The sequence below is a fragment of the Leuresthes tenuis genome, unplaced genomic scaffold (genome assembly GCF_036924035.1).
Source record: "Leuresthes tenuis unplaced genomic scaffold, fLeuTen1.0.hap1 SCAF_21, whole genome shotgun sequence".
Classification (NCBI taxonomy): Eukaryota; Metazoa; Chordata; class Actinopteri; order Atheriniformes; family Atherinopsidae; genus Leuresthes; species Leuresthes tenuis.
In genome coordinates this window covers 5,589,344-5,611,114 of record NW_027325375.1, presented here as the reverse complement: position 1 = coordinate 5,611,114, position 21,771 = coordinate 5,589,344, and the positions used below count along the sequence as shown (strand labels likewise).

Here is a 21,771-nt window from a genome sequence, read left to right as displayed (position 1 = left end):
CTTTATCACTCAATTGCCCCTTTTTTTGGAATATGTTGCTAATCTGAAATGCAAGAATGCAATGAAGTTCATGAGAAAATTAATTCTCTTGGGTTCATGCTGTCTGTAATGAAATTAAAGTTTAATTTTATGTAAGAATTATTTGCATTTTCTATAATGTCCCAACCTTTTCATTTGGGGTTGTAAATAAACTAGACTAAGACACTATTTTATCATTTAATCAATTGAATATTCAGCAATTCAATTATTTGACAATAATAAATGTTTTTTTCACCAAAGAACACATTTTTTAGACATTTTTTCTCTGCTTGTTTGGAAGCTGTGCTGCGCGAGTGGTTTAATATATATTATGAGTTACCATGCCAAGATATAAGTTATTTACAAATGGGAGCAGCTGACTGAGCTTTTCAAAACCGAACTAATGCTCCGAATAAGACCCCAAGTCCCCAACAAGTTGTAGAGGAAATGCCATGAAAGAAGGGTGAGAGGAAGCTGGAGGAAGCATGAACCATTTCTTCCCTTGATCATCATGGGGAATGTGAGATTGCTAGCAAATGAAATGGACTCGGAGTGTGACAGTATGATTTTGCTGTCACATTTTTTGTTTCACAATCCTGCACACATTTTGTATTAGGAACGATGATGAATGAATACTCATGGGTCTGTGCAAATGTCCATCTCAGATCCCTCCAGGCCCAGAGACATCTGTGCTGCCTCTGGACAGGCCTCCTAAAACACATAGCCTTTCATGGATGCTGGCTGCGTTTGCATCAAATCATGATTACAATCATCTTTTGACATGATCTGTTAAGGTATGAAACAGTAGGTGAATAGCTGCCTGGGTCCAGTCTGGAATTTCAAATCCATCTTTTTTTCATGTTAAGTGTAACAGGTGGAAAATTCTGATCACTGGTCTATAAGAGCAACAGGAGTGGAGTTCTGACTTGGTATGAAAAGATGTTGCTTTGTGAGAAAGGTCTTCAGTGGTATTCATTAGAATTTTATGAAAAGAATCACGTCACTAAGAAACTTACCCTGTTGTTAATATTTTGATATAAAAAAAAAACTAAAGGCATTTTTAGGACAAAAGTAATGCATGTGGTGAAAGCAAAAGAGAAGAAAAAAATCCAAATTCCAAAAAAGTACTGAATTCCTCTTCATGCATTCGTTTCAAACAATAATAAATGTCACTAAACGACCAAAATGTCAAGGGAAAAAAAACAATTACACGCAGGCTACTATACTATGCATGCATCTCAAACGAATTTAAGTTTATGAGATTAAAAGATAAGAAAAGGTTAGATAAACAGGGAGAGCTACGATCCCCTCCCTTCCTCAGTAACGAACAATACGCCCATCAACCTGAGGGCGGCAGTAGGCTCACCAGGAGGTTGATCCAGAGACTTCCAGTCGCTGTCGGGATCCACACGTCTGTCAGGCCTTGCTGCTAACTACAGAGGAAATTTACCTCTGGATTTGCGTCAAAACATTAACGGTACGTAGCTTTGCACTGCTAGAATACTTTTTGAAATTTTAGTTCACATTTATACGTCTTTAGACTTGCATTTCGATTTAATGCTAAATTCGGTTGCCTCGAAGTGGATGCTAAAAGGCCTCGCGGACATAGCACAGCGCTATAGTAACGTTAGCTGCGATGCTAGAACGGGGCAATGGTAGCTAAGCATTGTGTACTGGAATAGTGATTAGCATTCCACAATACAATCGAACTGTCTTGAAAAAAACATTTCTTATGTATTCTATACATTAAGGAGAAAATTGCAAGCTAGCTACTTGACCTTATTGTCGTCGTTTTGCCCGTGTCATAGTTAGCCTGGATGTAACATTATCGCTTGTCTAGCAAAGTGATGCAGGTAGGAAATGTCACAGACCACATAGTTTGTACACACAGACAACGTTTAGATTTGCACATCTTTACTGTTACTGTCTTAGACTTCTGTTAATGACATGTACTGTAGACAGGGACTGTAACAGGTAATCCAACCGCCGGTAGCTACTACGTCAGTATTAGCCAAAATTAGCTTCTTGTTTGCTACCCAACGTAGCATAACAAGTGAGTTGGTAATGCGTGTGTTCTCTTTGTTGACCTGGAACTACCCGTCAATGTGTAACATGAATTGTGTTGTTTATTACAGATAATGCCCACGATAAAACTACAGAGCTCTGATGGGGAAATCTTCGAGGTTGACGTTGAGATAGCCAAACAGTCCGTCACCATCAAGACCATGTTGGAAGGTACAACTTTCAAATCATACCAAACTTTTTGGAACCCGCTCAACGTCTGTTTTCAAGGATCCTAATGCAATTGAATCTAAATATTTTTTTGATAAATACATGCAATGTCTTGTGGTGCTGAATCTTAAATCATTATTTGACAGATTTGGGCATGGATGATGAAGGTGACGATGACCCGGTTCCCCTCCCTAATGTGAACGCTGCAATCCTCAAGAAGGTACAGCTTAAATGCTAACTTGATAAACCTAAGTCTCAGGTGACCGTTGTAATGATGCTACCTTTTTCTTGAATCTTACTGCAGTTGCCAGGGTGTTCATCTGCTTTCTTTAGCAAGGAAGGTTAGGATGTCGATTTACATTATTTACTGTATTTTCAGAAGGAAAAAAAAATCTTCAAAATGAAATTTGTCACATACAAATTATGTATAGGTTTTACTATTTTTGTAATACTTTTTTACATTTAGATAAGCATGTAGATGCCGATATTGTGAACCGGGTACACCCCCCAATTCATAGTGATTAAATCCTGTGGCAGAGTGTACTCCTAAAACTCGAGTTACATCCAGTAAGTTCTGTTTTGTCCCAGATGACAACCCTGTAAGATACTTCAGTAGGAAAGAACAACATTGCAGTATATCATAATTTCTCATAAGTACAGCTTTCTGAATTTTTAATATTTGACTGGGGATCTGAGAATAAGCTGCAGCTGCCGTGGTGTCTCTTTTGAACTGCATCTCAGTTTCAGTCCACTATTGAAGAAGCTCAATGGACTGTTTTCATTGGAAAAAAAAAGCTGAATAAGATGCCAAAATCAGACCATAACCCAAAAATGGTCAACTTATTGAAAACCATCTAATTGAGTTAAGGTTTCATGCTCCATCATCTAAATGAGTGAAGTCAAACTTATTTGTTTCCTTTTGCCCCTACTGTATTCTTCTGTTTGTGTGTATGAGCAGAAGGCTGCGAGGACCCGTTTGAGGACTTGTTTTTATTATTCATTTACTTTTTGGCTCCGTTCCAATCCCTGACCAAGGATCTAGTCATGAAACCTTGATGTCCTTGTGTGACGTCACAGCAGCTGTGTTTGTGTATTTCTGTGTCTGGGAAACTCTCTATGCATCATAGCATACTACTGAAAGTCAACAAAGCCATAAATGTAAGAGGTCCTGTGTCGATTAAAAACGTTCAATCAAGTATAGCAGTCAGTTACAGATTACCTTCTTAGTGGATTACTTCTTCACACCAGCTATACTTCGTTGTGTATATTTTGTGGGGGACAACACAACCTGCAGGATAATTAGCAAAAACGTGGACTCTCTTAAAGGGGACATAAGGTTTATATGCTACAGGTACTTGGCTACCTCTGCTGAAGTGTTGCATGTGCTTTCCTTCAGGTGATCCAGTGGTGCACTCATCACAAAGATGACCCTCCTCCTCCTGAGGACGATGAGAACAAGGAGAAGAGGACGGATGACATTCCTGTATGGGACCAGGAGTTCCTCAAAGTGGACCAAGGCACCTTGTTTGAACTCATTCTGGTAAATACATGTTAATGTAGTCGTTCCTCATATTTACTATGCTTTTGGTTGCATCAGTTCCATGGAGGTTGGCACTAACCTTAAGCGAGTGTTGCATACCAAACCTCAACTTCCTTAAAGTACAAAACAAACTGTATAACGTTGTTCTTAATGTCATCAAGCCTTTAACAACAATGAAGATGGTTAATTAACCCTACGATCTACATTTGGTTATTTGGTAGACATCCTACAGAGCTGTTTGTCCTTAAAAACAGAGTGAGAGTTCAAATGTTAAAGTGTATTGTCTTCTGATTGATCTGTAGAGAAACTAGCCCGTGCACTTCCATTTCATTCACAGCTTTTTAAAGCGATAAGTCTCTCGGGTGCCTCAGTGCTGCATGGAAACACAAACCAGAGCTATTATACTCTGAATACAGGAACCTTTTTATACCTTTGCTCACCTCCGCTGCCACATAAAGACAATAAGCTGACCATTTAAAGTGTTTTGTCCACTCATCTTGCAGATAGTTCTCACAGATGTTTTTTGGGGATGTCTGCTGTTGCTTGTTGTTGTAGAACTGGCTCTGAAGACTTGAGATCCAAAATGAACTCATTAGCTTGTTAACTATGTATCCAAGGGAGTGCAAGGAGTTGCTAACTTGCCGAACATAAACACATTCCTTGTTGTATTCTATAATTAGAATTCTTTCTTTCGCCGTCATCTGGAGCTGTCAGTCCAGGTGTTCTCTCTTGGGTACATTTAGTCATAAACTCGGAAAGCTTAGCATGCCTTTGTTCTGCGACTTTCCTTTCCTGTGGTCTGTTTATGTCCCCGAGTGGCTGAAGCACAGAGTGTTTGCATTTTGGTTAACAGCAACACAAATGTTGCTTAGCAACAGCTGGAAGGTTTGTGGTTTGGGTGGCTCATATTAAAGTGACAGGGATTTGCAAAGACTGTTCTGGAGGTGTGAAACAACAGCGACCCCCATACTTGAATGGAATTAGGCAGGATGTGAAGGTAAACCAGGCAGGTCATGTGAGTGGTAACCCGAGCAGTGCTGGTGTTGGTACATGTGTGGGCTTCCAGGATGTGAAACACAAGTCGGTGTCAATAACTTGAGATGATTAACCCCACTCCCGACTGTTGTAATTTGTTTACGAGCATAAAACTAGAGGATGCTGGAAAGGTGGGGGGGTTTCAGATAAGCTCAGCAGGTGCTGCATGTGCTAAATGAGAAGGAACACAAGATGATCAGCAAATGACAGGATCTGGGTTTGGAGTCTCCTGTACAGTTTAAATCAGTCACTACATTATGATTATTTTGCAGAATCCTATTTGATAGTCAAACAACACTGACACGTTGCACTGCATCATTATTTATTTAACAAAAAACTAAGTGACCATCCCACGAGCCAACAGCTCGTAGAAGCACCTTCAGCAGCAGCTTCTGGTAATGGAAAAAGTCTCGTTGTCAGTGTGGAGGAACTTCTTCTCACTGTTGCTTCAGTTCATTGAGGTTTGCAGCTCTCTTAAGGCCCTGCAGTAGCCCTTCATTTGGGGATCACTGTCCTGTTTCAAGCTTTAGCTGTGGGACAGATGGCCTCACATTTGACTCTAGAATACTTTGGTATCCAGAGGAGTTCGTGGTGGACTCGGTGACAGTCAGGTGTCCAGGCTGTGTGGCTGCAGAACGAGCCCAGATAGCATCAGCCTCCACCATGGTGCTTGACAGTTGGTGTGAGGTGTTTGTGCTGATATGCTGTGTTTGGTCTGTGCATTGTGACCAAACCGCTCAGCTTTGGTCTTGTGTTGACGTTTATTTAGATGCAAGTTGCAGAACCGGGGATGTTCTTTCTCCTGCAGTCCCTTAGAATTAACACTGATGGGACCCATCATGTAGTTGGCCTTAATTAGTCATGCAGGGGTTTCTAAGGGATCTAGTTAGTCCATGCACTCTCTCGCCCCATCCCTCCCATTATGCCACTGTTTTTCTGTTTAGGCTGCCAACTATTTGGACATCAAAGGACTGTTAGATGTCACCTGCAAGACCGTGGCCAACATGATCAAAGGCAAAACCCCAGAGGAGATCAGGAAGACTTTCAACATCAAAAATGATTTCACAGAGGAGGAGGAAGCCCAGGTATTTATTCCATCCATCACCTGTCTTATTTAAGATATCACATAATAATATATTGCTTGTGGGGGATGCTAAAGGTAAAATGAAACCTTTTTTCAGAGTTAACTTGAACTTATCAGTTTGTTGGGTAACTAGTTTACAACATATTTTGTCCACAGGTACGCAAAGAGAACCAGTGGTGTGAAGAGAAATAAAGGGGAAGATCCTGCCAACACTACCACACTGAAAAGGATTGTCCCCTCTTAACTGGTTGCACTGGCATTGTTCATACTTGTTTATATTTACATTTAGTATATTTAGGGCCCCCGACCCCCACCCCCCTTATTTCTGTATACCAATAATAGCATGAACATTTTAACTTGCCTGTGTGGTGTCATTAATTTAAAGCTAAGATGCTTGCGACTCTTTTCACTCTTGTATTGGCATCAAATAGTTCCGGTTTCATGGCTTTGTGACCTTAGAAACAAATTGAAAACAGTCCCTTCAGGTTCCCCCCTGTCATTAATTGCTCTGGTTGTCTTTTTTTACTGGACATGTTTGTTTTCTTTTAGGTTAAATGAATGAAATAAAATGACTTTTTTGACTATTGAAAAGCAAGGGTGAATGTTATTTTTGATCTGTAAATGCATCAGTTTTGTGAAACCATTTTGAGGAGGAGCTGTTAATGGGGGTAAAGTGAAGTTTGAGGTGGAAACATGTTTTTTGCTTAATGTCCCGCCACACAGCCTCGGGCAACTCATTCCTAATTCATGTGTTGAATTGGAAACTTCTATTAGCTGAGCTCTGGCGCTGGTTTTTGGGATGATCAAACCCACTGAAGGAATAAATAAAACCTATTGAACGGACGGTGTGTGTCATTTCTGCTCTGACGCTGCCAGCTGCAGGACCTCCTCAGGGTCATTTGATCTATCAGATTTGCATAGACGAGATATTCCAAACACTTTATTACATCAAACAAAAACACGAGAAATACACCAGGAGTTCAAGGCATAGAAATAGAAAAGAAAAAAAAAAACACGAGTAATACATCAGGAGTTCAAGGCGTAAAAATACAGATACCTTCGAGGTGTTTCTCTCGCTGACTCGAACATCCGGCGAAAACAAGATATTTCTAGCACAAGAGCTCCCCCCGCTGGAGGGAGACGGTACATGCAGCCAGCCGACATTATCCACAGCCATAAGCGGAGATTGAAGCTGGGAGCTGCAGATTAATGAAAGCCGCCTTTTTTCTTTTCTTTTTAACTCAAAATGTTACATTTAGGTTGGAACATGCACAGACTGATGAGCACAAGATATAGTTTGAATGCTGCCGCAGTGACACTTCTGCACAAAAAGGACAAACACAAAATGCTGCTTTCAGAAACACTGGGAACAAAAATAAGGTTTTTTTTTGTTTTTAAGTCATAGTTATTTTCAGTTTTTCATAAAAACATACAAAAGTTCAATTATAATATAAAACTTTACAATGTAATATAATAATAGTACCTATTTGGTCGTAGATTTAGTTTGCAGATCTGCAGATTTGTCAAAAGGAATAAATGCCGAGAGACTTTAAAAAAACAAAACAAACAAAAACACGCTCTTTTTTTCCTCTGTGAGCAAAACGTCTGACCTTAAAAATGACATGAGAACCATACAGGAAATGTAACAGTAAGGGTTGAAGCTGGAGTTTGACAGCCCGCAAGTGCCTAAAAGAAGTAAATTCTCTTTACCTGTTGTAAATATATATAATTCTTCTTTTCAAATAAGCTGCACAGGTAGTTATGAAAAAAAAAAGTGAAATGAAACTGAAGTCAGGCTATTTGTGAAATGACAGCTGAAAGAAATAAACAAAAAAAACCCAAAAACAAACCATCCCTCTTGGAATCTGAGGCCCCCCCCCCACATGATTGAATGGTTGGGTCTGAGTTACAGCGACGGATGAAAGCTGCAAGCTCCTATTTAAAGGAGGAAGAGCCTGTGGGTTGTCATGGACACTGAAATGGGAGGAAAAGTGGACAGAGGATACAAAACTGATCTGTGCCTCTTCTCAGAAATGTGTTGATTTGCTTGGTTTCAGTAAGAGCTACAGCTGATTGTCATGGAGTTGGCTGTAAAAACGGTAAAAAAAAACGCTGTAAAGGCAGAACTATCCCCGAGGCAGGAACTGATCAGTGCAGTCGAGTTCGAGCCGTCAGAGCCAAAGAAGCACAGATTACTTTGTTGTGTGCATTACTTTTACTTCCTGTAATCAGGACTGTGTGGCGTGGTGGAGCTGACTGGTTTTCAGAGGCTGGATCCTTCAGAGGACCTCATGTCCTCCTCCAAAACACATCAGGAGCTAATGGTAATCTGTTAAATATGACCTGGTGCAACACTTTTGAGACATGAGGCTTGTTTAAGGATGGTTGTGAGGAAGAAAGATATTTTGTTGATGATGGATCTGGAGCAGAAATGAAGACTTTTGGAGGATCCAGCCTTTGGAAGAGAGAAGCAACGTGGACTACCATAATATTAAACAGAGGAACAACATTTAACAATTTAAAATATGCGACTGAAGGCAGGTGATGGAGATGATCTTCATGGCTCTGGAGGAAGTGACGTGAACAGACCACAGCGATCACTGAGTCTCTGTTAGCACTTTGAGAGACAGTCCTGCCACCTTGGCGGCCGACAGCGCCGTCGAGCAGTGCGTCTGCTTGCCGGCCAGTTCCAGGTGTGTGTGGGCGTGTTTGGCCGCGGGCTGGTGGAGGTCGCCGCGCTTGCCGGCAGACTGCTCCGGGGGGAAGCGTGTGTGTGAGCGCGTGTGTGGAGACAAGGGAAGGCGTGTTAAGGGGGAAATGGGTGGTGGGGAGCAGCCCCGGGAGGGTGGGTGCTGGTAGATGTGGTGGTGGGCAGGAGAAGGGGAGGGGGGAGAGTCTATAGCACTTAGATCTGAAGAAGTTGGGCTGGGGCAGCCTCCTCCTTGAAGGTAGCGAATGCACTTCTTTTTCCTCCTAGGAACAGTCAGAGAGAGTTATCTGTGAATAAAGTGTGGATGGTAAACGTCAGCAGGCGTCAGTGAAGATGCAACATTCACAGTGAGTTCAATGAACATGGAAACAAATGGTCACAAACAGGAGTGTTAGAGTCAAGCTGGGCACACCTGGATATGAACAGAAACTCCTCTGCTCTTAACAAATCCTCCGTATTACTGCTTCTGTGCTAAATCTGTGCAAGAACCGGAAAATAACGAACACTAGACCGCTTAAAGGAAACTTTGTTTAACCCAACTTACTGCCATCATGCTCAGCTAAGCTAACTATTGATAAAGTATTAGCTGAGGGCTGGGAATACCGCTCACCTGCAAAACCAATGCACCAGTAATTTTGGTTGAGGAAGTCTGGGCACCCCTGGGATCATTTCTACCAACCTATCAGGACTCAACCAGATTCCTAGAACTATGGTTTGTTTTCAGTCTTTATCTAAGAACACCATAAGATGCCAAGCTTTGCAAATCCTTTTTACTTCTTAATCTTTTTCCACCAACGTGAAAACACGATGAACTTCTCAAAGGAATAAAATAACAACAAAAAAAGAAAACATTCTGCGAGCTGCTCACAGAATTGTTAGAAAGGAAACACATATGCCTGAGATACAGTATTCAGACGTAAACTTCAAAATCAAGTTTCCAAATGAACGTCAGAGCAAGCCTGATGCATTTTCAAGACAAGTCAAAAGTGTGTCTGGAGAGAAAAAAAGGGCTCTGAACCTCTCCCCAGTTGTTAAGCAGGGGACTGGACTGATCATGCTGTGGGCTTGTGTTGCTTTCTCAGACAGGAAGCATTTCACCGGCAGAAGGAAGGATTCGTTCAGTCAAGCACCAGCTAATTCTGCTGAAGACATAAAAAAGCTGAGGGTGAAAAGCAAACCGGACGCGTCTGCAGGACAAATGGGATGAAAAAAACTCCCCACTGCTTCAAAAAGTGTCCACGAGCAGCGGCACAATCAGAAAATCGAATTTATATCATCAAAAATACATCAGCTTTAGTTTCACGAGTTTAGAAGATTACATCATCTTTAAACTTTGTGTTTTTAATCCTGTGCCATCGGCGCTCAACACCTTAACGTGAGACCACTCAACACAAAGAGCCTCAGAGTTTCCCACAAGAAAAGCACCACGAACGCAGCTTTAACTGCCCCCTGTTCGGAGGAGCCAACACAGGCTCTAATGGGGCAGCAGCGGTGGCCTGCTGTGCTCTCTGAGGTGTTACACTTAAAAGCAGAGCTGTGTGCCGCTGAGTGCAGCATCAAAGTAGTTAACAGGATCCCATGATCATTACCAGAATATGATATGAGTCACCAGGTTTAACCGCAAGGAAAGGCGCGAGGCCATATTTAGACAGAGGGAGAGAAAGGGAGGAAGAGTGCAATAGAAAGTGATTTCTAAATGTCAGAGTTCACCATCAAAAGGCGCCCGTTACCACATCGCATGAATGGAGAAAGTTGAAAGCAGATGGGCATGAGAACGCCGTCAAAATGCAGTGCAGCAGGGAGCATATGTGTGTGTGTAGGGCTGTGGTGATAAGGATTTAAACCACATTCAGCCCCCTTTGTTCTCTCAAACCGACACACACTCACACACTCACACACTTAGATTTCCATGACGTGATAGTGGGGAAGACGGCGGGGTTGCTGCAGGGCTGTGGTGGCAGAAGCTTTTTTTTTCTGCAGAACCGCACAGATTCCTGACTCCTGCAGCGAAGCCTCGACTGTCGCGTACTGTAGATCCTGCTGTGAGTGAAACGGAGAGGCTGACACAATGCTGTTACCACTTCTCCTGCTTCCCTCAGAGAGGGAAGACTGAGGCTGACGCAGAAGTGAGACAACGTGAAGAAAAAAACCCATGTGGATTAGTGCTGTGGCAGGAAATGAGCTGCAGTAAGTGTTCCCAGCTTCTGCTGAGGAGAACTTCACTCTCTTCCAAGGGCCACGGAGAACATCTAAAGGGATCTAAACTCAGGCAACAGGCTTTTTCAGCGTCATCAAGAAACAAAAGACAAATCCTAAATAAGGTGCAGATTTCACATATGACACAAAGCAAGAGCAAGCGATCACTAAACAAATCTAAAACAATCTGCTTTCCTTTAATATCTGAGAACTGAACAAAACAACCAAAAACAAAAACTTATGCTGTGCTTTATTTTCAACTCAAGACAGCTGACACACGCAACGCTACAGTGATCTTCACTTGAAAAGATGAAATATTAGACTTTAAGGTACCCTCAGAGGATTTTTAGCTATTCTACACCACGGCTGCGTGTGTTTGCTGTAAAAAGCAAACGTCGTTCCCCACTCACACCAAAAAAATGCCGAGGAGGTTCACGTCTCACTTCCTATGTATGAGGCGATCACAGGGAGTAGCTGTAGGTTTCAGCAGACAGAACACGTGTGGAGAAACGAAAGGTTCAGTGTCTGAATGACATTTAAAAGCACTCCTCTGACATGTGGGTATGTCTCTCTGACAGGCACTAAAGCTTTGGGGTTGAGTGGTATTCCCTGTTCCCCATGTTTTACTTCCTCCCTTCCTTTGTAACTTCTACAAAAGCTGAATTCCCGTTTCTGCCGCTACACAACCGCATACCGTACGGGTTTAAAGCTTCGATCTGCGAAGCAGCAGGTTAGTGACAGTGGGGCATGCAGAGCTCAGGACATGATCTTTGGAGACAGACTTTGCTTTGTGAGCTCAATCAGTGAGTCATGACAAAAGAAAAGAGGCAGAAGCTAAAGTTGGAGTGTCTTGTGGGCTTGAAGGCTGAAGAGATGATAACAAGCTCCCTGACAGCTTTGAGAGGTGATGAATAAGTAAGAGCGGATCAGACAGAAGTGATGCACTGATGAGCAGACAGTTAAACGGGGGAGACAATGAGTTGTGGGACAGCAGCGACAGCAGCAGCAGCAGCAGCGCGGTTCAGTGAGGTGGGTGGGGTGGATGTTCGGTACACACCTGCAGGGACCGCACCAGTCCGTTTGTTGGTTGAGGCCGAAGCGAGCCCGGCATTTCTTAGGAGAGCCCGGGTCTGAGCCCGGTGCGCAGCATGCACAAAAACAGGAAGGAGGAGAAGCAAAAACAGACAGGAGCAGAGGCAGAGGACAAAGGTTAGAGGAGCAGGACACGGACAGAAGAAGAGAGAAACGAGAGCTCGTCAGGGCAGGAAAAAGCACCAGCTGAGCTGTCTGATCAGAGAGAGGCATCAGGTAAAACGTTAGTGGAATGTTACTGCACAATGCCCCGTCAACAACCAGCAGAAAGGCCGCCGAGACAGAGAAATACAGAGCGAGAGGGCAGCCGTGCTGTGAAACGCAACCACAATTCCAGCAAAGTCAGGATGCCGAGTAAAATGTAGGCCGAAACTAAATGCAGCGATTAAAGAAACATCAATCAGAGGAATATATGTCCCTGACAGTAGAGCCCAATGATTTTACTATGTCGGGAAACAATATTCGCTCATCTTGAACTGGATGGCAGTGTGTAACATCCCCTCTTCTTCTAACAACATCTGTAAACATCTGGGAACTGAGGAGCGCAGCTGCCGGACCTTAGGGAGAGCAAAGCTGTCCCATTCTTGCCTGATAGAGGATTCTGGCAGCTCAACATGATTTGCTTTCACTAATGGAAAGGCCTGGACCGCAGGCAGGCCGGCCCAGTTCCCGGAGTCTTCTACTATGAGCCATACTGCTGTGACAGATGCAGTGAGTGGTCTTGCTGAAATGTGCAAAGACTTCCCTGACAAAGGACGTCATCTGATTGGGAACATATGTCGCTCTGAAACATCTTTCCAGATGTGCCAGTTGACAGTTACAGGCACTGATGCACCCGTACCATCAGAGATGCAGGCTTTTGAAGTGAGCGTTGACAACCAGCCGGAGGGTCTCTCTCCTCTTTAGTCCGAAGAATGAGGCACCAATGATTACAGAGACTACAGAACATACTGAATTCTCTGAATCTTTTCATGACGTTATGTTCTGTAGATGATGGAATATTCAAAGTCTTCCCAATTTCATGTTGAGGTCTATCATTCAGAATTTGTCCCTCTCTGAGGTGCTCTTTTTATAGCATCACGTTACTGACCCGCTGACTATCTTTCATGAAAGCACGAAAAGTCTCACGTTTGTTTTCTTTGCTCTCGTGGGAATAAAATATCGGCTTACGATGTTTGCTCCGCACTGCATTCGGTTTTTACCTTCATTTCACGTCACGTCCCAGCTTTTTTGGAATTGGGGTTGGAGAAAGTTTTGCACGGAGAGAATCCAGAAATACATTTTCAAAATTCAGCTGGTAATTAAAGAGCCCATATTGTTCTTATTCAGTCACTCATTTCAGGCTTACACTTGGTAACGTTAATGTGCAGCATTTTCCTCTCTTTTACAGCTGAAGCACCTCTGTCTGTTTTAGCTGCTGTCTCTTTAAGGCCCTGTCCTCTCTAACAGGTCGGATGAATGAAGGAGTGCGAGGTCGCTGCTCATCTGCTGTTTGACAAAAGTCAAACCAGCCACTGGGCTGCTATTGTGCCAATGAGTGACTTAAATAACCTGGACAACCAACAAAAGTGTTTCAGACAGTCTGAGAAAAACGTTCCATCAAACACAGACAGATATGAGCACATAAAGCCTCTAAGACTCTGCCGCGATGATCTGACACCTTAAACTTGGAGCAGCACATTTTTTGCACAGTGGGATTACAACGTCTACAATTCAGGTTATATGGAAAGCAGAGTGGGTGGAAGGTTTGACGTTAGAGGCACATCCTGCCTCAAAGACACTGCCGCTGCCTCAGAGCGCCAACGCAAATTTTGAACTCAACTGAATTCTTTGAAACACAAGGGGTTTGGCATCCATCGGCCATTTGTCTGCAGACAGATACTTGTATGTTTACCTGTGTTGGAGTCCTGCTGCTTCTCCCTTTTTCTCCTCTTCTTCTTGCCCTGTGGGAGAAACAAACAAACAGCCCCAACTCAATGAAATGAGTCTGGCTCAGCTGTGGAAATAACTACTCTGTCATCAATTCTCCACCGGGGCTGGAAATGATCAGATTTTTGCTGATAAATCCAGTTAATTTGGTTTGTTTCCAGCTGGGTAACACACTCAGATTAGTCCTTTTGGTATAAATAATGGGACTTTGCTAGCATAGCTGCTCTCTCATACATATACATATGTCAAATATCTTGACTGGCTGGCAAAATGACTCTCTAGAACTGACATTGTGCGTAATGAAAAGTCCCAAACTGTTGTCTGTATTCAACAGAAAATTTGCACTTTTTGAGGTTTCTGACATGTAAATCCATTTTCAAAACCAAGAGATTGAAATATGAAAAGTTGGAAGTAAACAGCAACCAGGTCAGGCGATGCCTTAATAAAGCAAGACAAAAGCAGGAAAGAGAAACAAGAAAAAATACTCTGTATTAATTCAGTCTCTGTACACTCTGTTCATGCAAAACCTTGAGCACACTCCCGTGAATGTTAACTGTTAAAAAAGGAAATCTGAGATGGTCCAAAAAAACCTCTTTCAAAAGGCTTTTGGTTCACCTCACATCCAAAAAAAAATCTTGTTTTCATATTTCTGTCCATGTGTCGCAGTGTCTGCAGGCTGATTGTAATGTGCAACTGTTGAGGTAAACATCAGAGCTGTACACACAGATCCGGTGATGGTGAACTGAGCCCTCATATTTGGGTGAGATGAAGGATGTGGGTACAGAAATCTGCCGCCTACGCTTCAATGTCTGCCCTCCTCGGCTCGCTGTCAGCATTGTCTATGTGGTTACAACAACTCCTCTTGCAAATGAAGCTTCTCTTGTCTGTGGGTATGTGTGTGAGTGTGTGTGTGTGTGTATGCATACACTAGCCTATATGCAGGTTTTATTTTATTCAGTGACTTGGAGGAGAAACCCTCTCCAGGTGCGGGGGCGAGACGAGGAGCCTCTCTTCCTGTTATGCTTGTAGGTCCACCGCCTTTTTTTTCTTTTCTTAAATCAAAGGAGGTTGAGCAGTGATGTAGAGCCTTCTTCAACTGCACCAGACGACATTTCACGTCCAGCCCTGACACCCTGAATGCAGGTGTAAATATCAGCATTACACGGGCTCTTTGATTATCTCCTATTTTGCTCTCTTAGCAACGAACTTTGGTGACGAAGTTCACCTCGAGCTTGGTGTAAAACAGAAAAAAACCGGAGCGGTGTGCATTCTTCAGGTGTTTTGTGTGTGTTATAAACCACAGTCCATGCCTGCCTGCATATGTAGTTCAGCTCAGTCACATAAAGAGGAGTAAATAATGCAACAGAGAAAAGCATAAACAGGTTATCAATCAACTACACAGCATCCTCTATCTCAGCCTTAAGCTCATGATGACTATTTACCACCATATCTTTCCTCATAAACTATGTGGTAAAGTTGTTTTGCTTTACCAATACAAGAAAAGAAGTGTTTTTAAAGGGATACCAGGTAGATAAACTGAGGCAGTGAGGCCAGCCATGCAGCCCTGCTCTCTGTTAGTTGAGCAAAACGGGCTGATTTATACCTCTGTGTAATGCAGTGTTTAATGGCGAATAAGTTCAAGACTCTGTGAAATGTCTCCATAACTGACCAATTGGATCTGCTCGTGCGGCGGCCGCTGCTTACATGCTGTTCGTGAGGCTTGGAGCGTGTGAGTCATTAAGATTTTTTTTGGAAGGTGCATGCAAAACTTTGCACAGAGATACCCACAACCCCTTTCATGCAGCTCCTCACACACTCATTTTTTCCACCACAGAGGTATAAATCCACCATAAGACGTATCCCTACCCAATCAGCTTTACTCTTTTCCCCTGCGACCCCGCTAAGGCCCGCCTCCTGCAAGAGTTCAACAGCAAACTGAGAAGTGAGAGGCACACAGCAGCCTAGATTGAGCACATCCCCAAAACATTCGACTAAAACGCATGCACCACACGGGTTTGTGTGTCCTAACGTTCTATCACTTTTCATTAACAGGCCTGGGAGCCGGTAATCATGCTGCTTGTTGACATATTAGTCAATGAGTAAGAAATTTATTCAGCTCTGAGGCGAGAAAAACTGAAAATGTGCTTTTATTTCTTTTCTTTTCACCCTGGTTTTATTTACAGGGAATCACACCAGATGTTTATTTCATCAAATAGTTTCAACGATATTTCACAGCTTTCAGAACTTTTTCAAATGTAGCTCTTAGCTTACAGGAGCTACTTAAAGTCACTGTCATAAATATTGTACAAGATAATCGAATAACTTGCCAAAGTATAAACAGCTCTCAATAATATCTTATTCTTTATTTTGGGGGAAACCTGCTTTTATTTAAGTATACTGAAAAATTCAAATCAAACACATTTCATAAAGTAATAGCAACATCACACAACACTAATACGTAACAATCTTCTACTAGATAAGATTTGTTTGTTGCTACAAGCTCACTGTAACCGTAGCAACCAAGTGACGTCTTTTACTCAAGAGATCTAGCGATCGTTTCGACCACAGCCCACAGATATTAAATGCATGACTTTAGGTTGCAATGTGGAAGCGTCTTTAACATTTTCCTGATAATGCTTCTGTAACCAGCTCCTCATTTTGAAAACATTCATATCGTAGCTGTTTGGAGCATGGGGAAAAAAAGGAGGAGACGAAGGGGAGGAGGGAGAGGAGAACTTACGTAGTTGTCCCGAGCAGACCATGTTGGGTAGAGCTGCATGTGCAGTTGTCTTTCCTTTCTGGCCAACTCGTAGTACTTGGCCTGTTCCTCCCGGGTCAGAGCATGCCACTGCACACACACAGACAGCAGGGAAAACCTCATCAACACTTATACACATATTCATCACTAAAGCAGCGCGACGTGCTCCAGGAGAAATAAAACCTGATGCCTCAGTTCAACTCAGTTGTCTTTACACTCTCTTTTAAAGAAAAGACAGAGACAAGAGACGGTTTAGTTTTCGGAACCCGCTCCTACGGGCCAGATTGGGGTGATCTCAGTAGCTTTGGTTCACCTCACCACGCTCCTCTCATGTTGCTCATGTGTGAAACGACAGGCTGACCTGGAAACAGGATTAGTTTCAGCATGCAAGCAAGCGTGCATCCCTCACCCTTCGTCCCAGAATCTGATTGATGGCAGCGCTCTCCTTTAACGTGCACTCGGCGATGACCTTCGCCCTCATTTCCTTCATGTACAGCATGAAAGCGTTCAGGGGTTTCTTGATGACCGGTTTCTTGGGCTCCTTCTCCCGCTTCGCCTCCACCTGCGGCTTCCTGAAGGAGGAAGAAGAGGACGGGTGTAGCAATATCCCTTAATGTCCACCTGACATGGTACGAGATCTTTCTTTTTAGCTTTTCACTGTCCTGAAGTTCAACAATAAAAATGCTGATATTTACTGCCATAAGGGTGAAGATTCAAACAGGTTTAATGCAGAAACGAAACTGGATTGAGCTCCAAGGCTGTGATGAAAGCAAGCACGGCACGAAGGGTGGAGGATACTTACACGTACATGCCCCTGTCATACTGTTCGTGCTCCTGTTTGCCTGAAGGAGGCACAATAGCTGGGTGGGGGATCCCTGTAGGATGCATGCCTGATGGTCCGAGCATCAGAGAGTGAGGGAACCTGGTGGAGGGAAAAAATACAAAGAGAAAGAGGAGACAGTGACAAAGGAGGGAATTTAGAGAGACGCACTGAGTCAGCAGCAGAGTGGACGGTTAGCGACAAAGCAGGAGCGTGAGATCTGGGTAAGCAATTAGCCTGAAAGCATGAAAAGCCTACTGGATGAACATCTGATGTCTAAAAGGGATTTTACGTCACTTGGTCACAGAGAACAAAGCTGTTTTCTGTTGTGTTCAAACTGATGAAAATCAAACTTCCAACAGCAATTTAACAAGACTAAATACTGAATGTAAGCCTTAGTGGACAGATAGGATGAGTGACTGAGACGAGAAAAGCTTAAACGAAAGAACATAAGACTGTTGGCTGGTGTTCACGACAGTCACTGAGATTAAAACGTTTTGTGTTCAGCAGTGATGTTACAATTTGTCACCACTAGAGGGAGCCCAAGAATTACCAAGAGAGAGTTGGAATTTAAAGAAAACTTTCTTTACATCCCAGTCAGTGCACTCGTTACCCACTGGAGGATTTTTCTTCTTTTGTCCATCAGCTTCTCAGATGCTTTATGTGTGTTGAGGATAAGAGTGTCGAAACAGACTGACAAGGAAGCAGCCGTGAGCATCAGCTCACCGGTAGCTTCCAGCAGCTGAATGAACATCCAATCTCAGCACATTGTTTGTTTTAGCTTTCACGTGCGGTCAGCACTTACAAAGTGGGATTTAGTGCAGTTGACAGCTCAGGTGCCACCAAAAAAGGCAATAATAGAGACATGCAGGTTGGGTGATGCATCCAGCTCTGAAACGAGAGACTACAGATGCAGATGTTCCCAGCTGAATGCAGGTTAAACCCCAGTTTTTCATGTTGGATTTTTTTTGGGTTAACATTAGCTTCAAATTGAAACATTTTGGCATTTGCTGTGCAGAAACCCCACTTATCAGTCTAAAACAAACCATATGAAAGGTTGGATAAATGGTTGACGAGGAGAAAGCATTCACGTGTTGCAAGCAGCGACTTACACTTTGTGTGTGCGTCTGTGTGTGTGCGTCTGCGCGTCTGTGTGTGCGTCTGCGCGTCTGTGTGTGTGTGCGTCTGTGCATCTGTGCGTCTGCGTGTGTGCGTCTGCCTGTGTGCGTCTGCGTGTGTGAGTCTGTGTGCGTGTGCGTCTGCGTGTGTGCGTCTGCGTGTGTGCGTCTGTGTGTGTCTGCGTGTGTGCGTCTGTGTGTGTCTGCGTCTGTGTGTCTGCGTGTGTGCGTCTGCGTGTCTGCGTGTGTGCGTCTGTGCGTGTCTGCGTCTGTGTGTCTACGTGTGTGCGTCTGCGTGTCTGCGTGTGTGCGTCTGTGCGTGTCTGCGTCTGTGTGTCTACGTGTGTGCGTCTGCGTGTGTGTGTCTGCGTGTGTGCGTCTGCGTGTGTGCGTCTGCCTGTGTGCGTCTGCGTCTGTGCGTCTGTGTGTGTGCGTCTGCGTGTGCACGGGGATCTTGAACAGACGTTCAGGTTCCAATGAGTCAAATGTATTTTAAAGAAGAAAAGAAAAGAAGAGTAAAGGTCGTAGCTCTCAAACCCACTGGCAGATCCTTAATATTTTGTGTATTTTTTCAATTTTCGTTTCCCTGTGATGGTCGATGCTCAGGAACACACAAACAAACAAAGAAAACAAAGCTTAAAGGCGGCAGTACAGAGAATAGCACTTGTCCTAATGGTGTGTAGCAGCTTTTAGCTCGGCTCAGCTCGGTTTGGCTCGACTCAGCTTGTTTGTCCTGTTTATAGCACACTGGCTCCAACTGGACTTTTATCTGCCGGAGGGGCCGAACATGAGTTTGCCACAGCGAATGGAAAACTCCTGCTCAGGCATGTGAAATGTGCTATAAACAGGAGTTTGACGAAGATGCGTGGCATCGCTTTTGTGTCTTTTTTCCCGGCTCGGTCCAGCCAGCCGGCTGCGGTACCTGGAGTAGGACGAGGCGCTGGGGAGATTGGAGGAGTAGGGCTGCCTGAATCCACAGGGGGACAGGGCAGGATAGACTGGCTGGCTCTGCCTGCCACAGCACAGCGGAGAGAGAGACGGCAGCAGGTTGTGGCTTTTAGCTTCACAGGTAAAAGTTTGTGAGTCTTTCAATTTCAAGGAAAACTTGAATCTACTTTAATCTCAACTTAAAAACATCTTCTGATTGAACTCGGATCTAAAAAGCTCTTAAAATGACAACTGTCATACAGAAAACATTTACTTCATATTTCCAGTGTTGCTACTTGGTCGCTGGAATGACACTTGGTTCCCTTTTCTCTCTTATTTACTGTCCTTTAAGTTCTTTCTTCCATTCCTTATCCCTAAGTTAAATGTATGTCTTCTTCTTCTTAGCTATGTTTTGGTTTTCTTTGTATAAATGTGTCAAACTCATCTCCGTGTATTTTACACGTCAACATTTCAATGCACCAACAAATAGAATAAATACATTTAAAGTAAAAACCCGAGTTTAATTCAAAAGGCTTAATTCTTCTCCTGATGCTGAGATGCACAATGAAAAGCCCGGATCAGCACTGCTGAAAGCTGTGGGCTTACGTAGTGGGAGCACAAACACAAACACACACACCGTGGGAGGTCGAGGGTGGGGATGGAGTGTAAGACAGAGCCTTTGATATGTAGAAAACTGCACCTCCTGGGAGCCAGCACAACCATCCCCCTCAGCTAATTCATCCTTGTGTTTCAGTGAATGCAAACACACACGCTTCAATCCGCATCTATCATTTAGACTACCTTTAAAATCATCATAATCATCAGGCTTACTTCCACTTCTCGTCGCCTCAGCTGCATCTGCTCTAAAGCACCAGGATGTAGCGCTGCAGCAGAGCCCAGCAGCAGCAGCAGCAGCAGCAGGGAAGAGCTCCAGGTTTAACTGGCCCCAGTTCCAGTCAGGTCACACTGATCAAGTGTTGTTCAGTTAAAGGCAGCCCACTTTATTCTTTTTCACTCTCACTCACACTAGAACACACTCTGAACATAACAAACAATCCATCAATCAGAGTTAATCTCTTTTTTTTTTGACGGCAGCTCCTGAGTGACGTCAGTCAAACAGAAAAACCCCTCCTACGGTTTGTGAGAGGCGTGACTGAACAGAGGTATGCTGGGAATGACATGCACAGCTACACAACCCACTCTGCTGGGGCTGCTTTGCACCTTGTTGTCAAAAGAAAAGAAAAAAGTTACAGAGAAGATGCAGGTTCACCATGAGCCAGCCATCTTTTGCACTTTAATGCATTATATCTGCTTGTTCTAACTGGCAACGTTTTAAAGTTGCAATTTTGAATGTTTCTGTCTTTGGTCGATGGACAACAAAGAGTCTCTTGTCGTACACTTATTGTGAGCTTCATGTTCACACCACGGCAATCACAACGGCAAAGCTGGAAATAACAAAACAAGACAAAGCATGTCTCCGATGGTTCCTCACATCCTCCCGGTGCGAGGCGACTAACCGGTAATCCAACACTCCAGAGGGGACATGCGGAGGTGGTCATGGAGGGACGTAACTCCCTCGATGCAAGTCAAAACAGCAGGAAACAACAGTTTGACATTTTAAAAGCTCATTCTCCATGTTCTCCCCTGCTCCTCCTTCAACAAAGGAGCTCACTCCAAGGGGCCAAAATGAGCACATAATCTGGGTTAAAGGAGATTATCTGTTAATAATACTTGTGAAAATCCATAGTGAAGTGTTGGTGTCTGAAAAAGATAACAGGCCTGTGAATCACAGACTTGAGAAACGTCTGGGGACGGACGGCAGCGTGTCCTATACATGTAAGCAAGAGCACACACAAACTTTTAAAGCGTTCCTCCCAAATCTCTGTGACATTTCATGTAAGCCTTTAACTGTTCCTGCAGGGGACTCGTCTGGCCACAGTAGGCTGCAATAAATGGATTTGTGTTGATCCATTCAGCCACGGACGTCTGAATTTATAAGTTCACAATCAACCGGCATGACATCAACTCACAATCAGCTCTGAAACCTGAAGTGAAATGAGAGCGCGTGGAACACGTGTGTTTTAGGCTCCGTCACTGCAGAGTTTCTGCAGCTGCTTCGAGGCCAGCAGAAACTAACTAAAAGGAGTTGTGTCACCAAAACACTGCCGTGGATAAAGGCCAGAAACAAACACATTCTGATTTATAGTCTTTGGGAGTGTCCTAAAAGGCCAGAATCTAAACAAATGTGCCAATATTTCCCAGAATCCACCTCAGGCCACAAAGTTTCATATCCAATGAATTAAACAAGTTCG

General features: G+C 43.6%; 3 protein-coding genes across 11 annotated transcripts in view; 2 read left to right on the top strand and 1 right to left on the bottom strand.

Moving 5' to 3' along the window:
* Positions 1–21,771, top strand: part of cdkn2aipnl (CDKN2A interacting protein N-terminal like) — a 519,432-nt gene that overhangs the window by 30,427 nt on the left and 467,234 nt on the right. The gene's annotated exons all lie outside the window — the stretch shown is intronic.
* Positions 1,371–6,752, top strand: skp1 (S-phase kinase-associated protein 1). The gene is made up of 6 exons (XM_072375211.1): positions 1,371–1,495; positions 2,154–2,253; positions 2,397–2,470; positions 3,647–3,790; positions 5,770–5,910; positions 6,066–6,752. Exons 2-6 carry the CDS (start codon positions 2,157–2,159, stop codon positions 6,099–6,101), a joined length of 492 nt encoding a protein of 163 aa, XP_072231312.1. The 5' UTR covers positions 1,371–1,495; positions 2,154–2,156; the 3' UTR covers positions 6,102–6,752.
* Positions 6,837–21,771, bottom strand: part of tcf7 (transcription factor 7) — a 61,147-nt gene continuing 46,212 nt past the window's right edge. The window contains exons 6-13 of one of the 9 annotated variants that reach the window (XM_072375202.1): positions 19,455–19,544; positions 17,397–17,516; positions 17,004–17,166; positions 16,577–16,684; positions 15,703–15,750; positions 13,802–13,850; positions 11,873–11,945; positions 6,837–8,882 (exon numbers count right to left, since the gene is read on the bottom strand). In XM_072375202.1, coding sequence (XP_072231303.1) covers positions 8,507–8,882; positions 11,873–11,945; positions 13,802–13,850; positions 15,703–15,750; positions 16,577–16,684; positions 17,004–17,166; positions 17,397–17,516; positions 19,455–19,544 — 1,027 coding nt within the window. In that variant the 3' untranslated portion in view covers positions 6,837–8,506. Of the gene's footprint in view, positions 8,907–11,872; positions 11,946–13,801; positions 13,851–15,702; positions 15,751–16,576; positions 16,685–17,003; positions 17,167–17,396; positions 17,517–19,454; positions 19,545–21,771 lie in introns of all 9 variants that reach the window. The other 8 variants (XM_072375204.1, XM_072375203.1, XM_072375206.1 and 5 more) reach the window with 8 other exon arrangements.